Source organism: Lycium barbarum, chromosome 5 (genome assembly GCF_019175385.1).
Source record: "Lycium barbarum isolate Lr01 chromosome 5, ASM1917538v2, whole genome shotgun sequence".
Lineage (NCBI taxonomy): Eukaryota > Viridiplantae > Streptophyta > Magnoliopsida > Solanales > Solanaceae > Lycium > Lycium barbarum.
The window spans coordinates 140,013,676-140,019,385 of record NC_083341.1 but is presented as its reverse complement, the minus strand read 5'-3'; the positions used below and the strand labels follow the sequence as shown (position 1 = coordinate 140,019,385).

At 43.9% G+C, this 5,710-nt stretch overlaps 2 protein-coding genes across 2 annotated transcripts; both read left to right on the top strand.

Annotated features, from left to right (window-relative positions):
• Positions 1 to 271: 271 nt before the first annotated feature.
• On the top strand, positions 272 to 1,207 carry LOC132639917 (subtilisin-like protease). The gene has a single exon (XM_060356302.1). The coding sequence runs from the start codon at positions 272 to 274 to the stop codon at positions 1,205 to 1,207; it is 936 nt and encodes a 311-aa protein (XP_060212285.1).
• Positions 1,208 to 3,537: 2,330 nt separating this feature from the next.
• Positions 3,538 to 5,437, top strand: LOC132639916 (uncharacterized mitochondrial protein AtMg00810-like). The gene is made up of 2 exons (XM_060356301.1): positions 3,538 to 4,794; positions 5,381 to 5,437. The coding sequence occupies exons 1-2, from the start codon at positions 3,538 to 3,540 to the stop codon at positions 5,435 to 5,437; spliced, it is 1,314 nt and encodes a 437-aa protein (XP_060212284.1).
• Positions 5,438 to 5,710: the final 273 nt, after the last annotated feature.

Here is a 5,710-nt window from a genome sequence, read left to right as displayed (position 1 = left end):
TATTCTTGAAACAATAAAGAACTCCTAGAAAACATAAAAGTCAAGGATAGTATCCTTGTGAATGCATTAATTTCAACATCGTTCCCCGATAGATGATAATGGACATGGTACACACAAAGCGGACACAGCTGCAGGAGCCTTTGTGAAAGGTGCTAACGTATTTGGGAATGCTAATGGCACTGCAGTTGGTGTTGCCCCTCTTGCCCACATAGCCATATATAGGGTATGCAATTCTGATGGAGTTTGTTCTGACAGTGATGCTCAAGCTGCCATGGATGCAGCTATAGATTATGGTGTAGATATTCTTTCACTGTCCTTTGGTGGAAGTACGAAACCTTTTCATGATGATAATATTGCTCTTGAGGCGTACAGTGCAATGGAAAGAGGTATTTTTGTAAGTTGCTCTGCAGGCAATAGTGGTCCATTCAGTCGTACTGTAGCCAATGAAGCCCCCTGGATCCTTACAGTTGGTACAAGTACTCATGATAGAAAACTGAAGGCCACTGTTAAGCTTGGGAATAAAGCGGAATTTGAAGGAGAATCTGCTTATCATCCAAAGACTTCTAACTCAACATTCTTCACTCTAATCGATGCTGGAAAGATTGTGAGCGATCAATTTGATGTCCAATATTGCAGTCCAGGCTCACTCACTGACCCTGCTATCAAAGGTAAGACAGTCTTGTGTTTGCGAAGGGCTAATCATCGCAGGGTAGATCAAGGACAAGCTGTAAAAGATGCTGGAGGTGTTGGCATAATTCTCATCAATGAACAACAAGATGGTGTGACTAAATCAGCTGAAGCGCATGTCCTTCCAGCATTGGATGTTTCAGATGCAGATGGAAAGAAAATTATTGCCTATATGAATTCAACATCAAACCCTGTTGCTGCAATCACCTTCCATGGAACTGTAATTGGAGATAAAAGTGCTCCTATAGTTGCTTCATTTTCTTTTCGAGGACCAAGCGTAGCAAGTCCTGGCATCTTAAAACCTGACATAATTGGTCCTGGTGTTAATGTCCTTGCTGTTTGGCCTACCTCCGTGGTTAACAACAAAAACACAAAATCTACATTCAATGTTATATCCGGAACCTCAATGTCTTTCCCTCACCTTAGTGGCATAGCAGCTCTACTGAAGAGCGCACACCCTGATTGGTCTTCGACTGCTAGCGGACAGGCTGGCAGATGTGGATGCTCTGGTGGCAAATAGTATCCTTGTCTTGCGGCTCATTGGTGGTCTTCCAGAGGCCTACTTTGGCACAGTGGATTTGTCCAAAATCAAGACCCACTACCACCTTTGAAAGTGTTCGATCCCGAATAAAACTGGCGGAACGTACGCTAAAAAATCGTCTCTCCAAGGAACTCGGCGGGAATACGTCTTTTATTTCCTCTACTGGCGGTGCCCAACCAGGTAACATGGAACATGTTAACTCCAACTCTCAGAATAATCTTTCTTCAAGTTCCAATCATGGCAGGAATAATAACAAGAATAAGAATAAAAATAATAATGGAAAGAACAATGGGCAAAACCGCAATAATGGCCGCGGTGGGGGTGGGCAGAACGCTGGCCGCGGCTCCAACCAGTGGCCAACTGGCGGCACCAGTCAGTGGCAGCCGCGCCACGTTCTTTTTCCGTACCCTCCATATGGGCAGTGGCCGACACAGTGGGCTGCTCCACCATGCCCCTACCCGACTGCCCCACGGCAGCAGTCCCGACTGGCGATGCAGCCCGGTATTCTCGGGCCACGACCTCAACAGGCCTACGCGGCCTCGGCAACCCAGCACCATATTGGCTACACTCCGACGGACATTGAGACGGCAATGCATACTTTCTCTATCGCTCCACCGGATGGGAATTGGTATATGGATACCGGTGCAACATCACATATGACCTCGGACCAAGGTACACTCTCATCTTATTTTAATTTGAGCAATAGTAATCATCGCATTGTTGTTGGTAATGGGCATGTAATTCCAATTCATGGTTTCGGGAACACTACTCTCTCACCTCCACACCCCCCTCTCATCTTAAATAATGTATTGCATACACCCAAACGCATTAAAAATCTTATCTCCGTCTGAAAATTTTCCATTGATAATTGGGTTTCTGTTGAATTTGACCCATTTGATTTTTATGTGAAGGATTTCCATACGGGGAACAAACTAATGAGATGTAACAGTAGCGGGGACCTCTATCCACTCTCCACCGTCATCTAGGGCTCACCTTCAAAATCTCCTTCCGTCTTCACTGCTTTGTCTCCTGATTTATGGCATCATCGTTTAGGACATCCGGGAGCCCAACCTTTACGCTCTCTTCATAGCAAGCAATAAATTGAATGTAATAGGAACAAATAGTTTTTATGTTCATCTTGTACTTTGGGGAAACAAGTTAAATTACCTTTTTATGACTTGATGTCTTTCACTGCTTTTCCATTTAACATAGTTCATAGTGATCTTTGGACGTCGCTCGTAGCTAGCTCTAATGGGCATCGTTACTATGTACTATTTCTTGATGATTTTAGTAAATTTTTGTGGACTTTTCCTATCTCTAAGAAGTCTCAAGTTTACTCCGTTTTCACCTCATTCCATGCTTTTGTCAAAACTCAATTTGAAAGGTCCATTAAAAATTTACAATGTGACAATGGGAAAGAATTTGATAACGGACCACTTCAACTATTTGCTCAAAAACATGGGATGCAATTCCGCCTCTCTTGCCCTCACACATCTCCTCAAAATGGAAAAGCCGAGCGTCACATCCGATCCATAAATAATGTAATTCAAACCCTGCTCACCCATGCCTGGATGCCCCTCTCTTTTTGGCATCATGCACTTTCTATGGCCATATACCTTTTGAACATTCTCCCTACTAAAGTTCTAGGATACTCTTCCCCTACTCAACTCCTATACCAAAAAGATCCTATCGATTCCCATTTTTGGGTTTTTGGGTGTCTATGTTTTCCTTTGTTTCCATCCACCACCATTCATAAGTTACAAGCACGGTCCACTCCTTGTGTCTTTCTTGGGTACCCTTCCGATCATAGGGGATATGAGTGTTATGATATGTCAACCCGGAAAATTTTCGTTGCCCGTCATGTGGTCTTTGATGAACACACATTCCCATTCTCAAAACTTCATACTCCGACATCTCACACGTATGAATTTTTGAACCATAATGTTAATCCATACATCATTCATCATATGCAACGAAATTCTGGCAATACATCTCCCAACACTCTAAATCCCAACCCACCTCCACCCCCGGCTCCACCCGCGGCCACTCCTAGTCCCCAGCAGCAGCCCCCACCGCCGCAGGACAGCCCTCCCGCTGCTCCTGCGCCGCTGCCTTCCAGCCCGCCATCACCACCTACGGCCCCTTCCCCACAGCAGCCACACCCCATGACTACCCGATCCCGTAATGGCATTTTCAAACCCAATTTGAAATATTCCTCCAACCTTAACACCGAGACCACTACCTCCATCTCTCCATTACCCAAAAATCCTATAAGTGCTCTCCGTGACCTAAATTGGAAGAATGCCATGATGGATGAATTTAATGCTCTAATTAAAAATAAGACATGGGAGTTAGTTCCTCGACTTGCTAATGTTAATGTAATTCGGTCAATATGGATTTTCCGTCATAAAAAGAAATCTAATGGTTCTTTTAAGAGGCATAAAGCCCGTCTTGTAGGTGATGGCAGGTCTCAACAGAAGGGTGTTGACTGTGAGGAGACCTTCAGTCCGGTGGTCAAGCCGGAATCCATTCGCACTGTGCTAAGTATTTCCTTATCTTATTCTTGGCCCAACCACCAGCTCGATGTCAAGAATGCTTTTCTTCATGGCAATCTCTCTGACACTGTGTATATGCATCAACCATTGGGTTTTCGGGATCCCGATTTTCCTGATCATGTCTGCCTATTGAAGAAGTCCCTCTACGGCCTGAAACAAGCCCCTCGGGCTTGGTACCAGCGGTTTGCTGATTTTGTCGCCACCATTGGCTTCTCACACAGCAAGTTTGATCACTCATTATTCATTTATCGCAGGGGTTCTGATATTGCATATATACTGCTTTATGTCGATGACATCATTCTGACGGCCTCTTCAGACGATCTTCGTAAGTCTATTATGGCACTCTTAAGTGCCGAGTTTGCCATGAAAGACCTTGGTCCACTAAGCTTTTTCTTGGGTATTGTTGTTACTCGTAATGCAGATGGCTTATTTTTATCACAGAAGCAGTATGCCGAAGAAATCCTGGAACGGGCAGGTATGTCACTCTGTAGCCCGTCTCCTACACCTGTTGACACGAAGCCGAAGCTAAGTGCCTCGAAAGATGCACCATTTGATGATACAACTAAGTATCGTCAGCTTGCTGGGGCTTTGCAGTACCTTACTTTCACTAGACCAGATATCTCTTATGCCGTCCAACAGGTGTGTCTCCACATGCATGACCCTCGTAATGAACATATGGCTGCTCTTAAGTGCATTCTGCGCTACATTCAGGGGTCTATCGATTTTGGGTTGCATCTCTATAAGTCTACTGTCAGCAGCTTAGTCTCCTATACAGATGCAGATTGGGGTGGCTGCCCGGATACCAGACGCTCCACCTCTGGCTATTGTGTCTTCCTCGGTGACACCTTGATTTCTTGGTCCTCAAAACGTCAGCCTACACTCTCTCGTTCTAGTGCCGAGGCCGAATACAGGGGAGTTGCTAATGTTGTCTCTGAATCCTGCTGGATCAGGAATTTACTCCTTGAGCTACATTTCCCGATCCAAAAGGCGACACTTGTTTATTGTGACAATGTGAGTGCGATATACTTATTAGGTAACCCGGTACAACATCAGCGCACTAAACACATTGAAATGGACATACATTTTGTTTGCGAAAAAGTTGCCTGTGGCGAAGTTCGTGTCCTTCATGTTCCGTCCCGATATCAGATTGCAGACATTTTTACAAAAGGGCTTCCGCGCGTACTGTTTGATGACTTTCGGAACAGTCTAAGCGTTCGTCCACCTCCCGCTTCGACTGCGGGGGTGTGATAAAGATTGTATTTTGTCATTATTATGTACAGCTAGAATATTAGTCATTATTATGTACAGCTAGAATATTTCCTAGAATATTATGTACAGCTAGAATATCTCCTAGAATAAGGTAAGTCTTTTGTATATATTGATGACATTCAATCATAATCAAGCAAGGAATTGATTTCCTACAATGGTATATCACCAGACATCGTTTTAGAGAAGCTAACAAAGGTTAGGGGTATGACATTCAAATTAATTTTCTTGGGTTGAAGTATGACATTCAAATTAATTTTCGAATTAGTGGATCTTGCCAAAGGAAAGACGATGCCATACTTATTTTGTACATTTTTGTTAATCCATTCAGGATCTATTGTCACGCCCCGAACTTGGGCCTGGACGTAACACGACACCCGATACCTGACTACATGTAGCTGACTGAATGAACATGTGATATCATAACATACCGAATGCGAAAAATAAACTAACACATGCTGATAAACCGAAGGTCTAAATGATATAATCAATAATTCGGAAACGTTGATATAAGTCTGAAGCATAAACTGTGGCCAACATGGCTTAACGTGAAAAGCCCACGATTTGTCTGACTGTTATTCTAGTCTATAAAGCCTCTAGAGAAGTATTGAAAACCGACTGTTTATCAGGACAAGGCTCCCGGCATACCTTACTGTCTAAA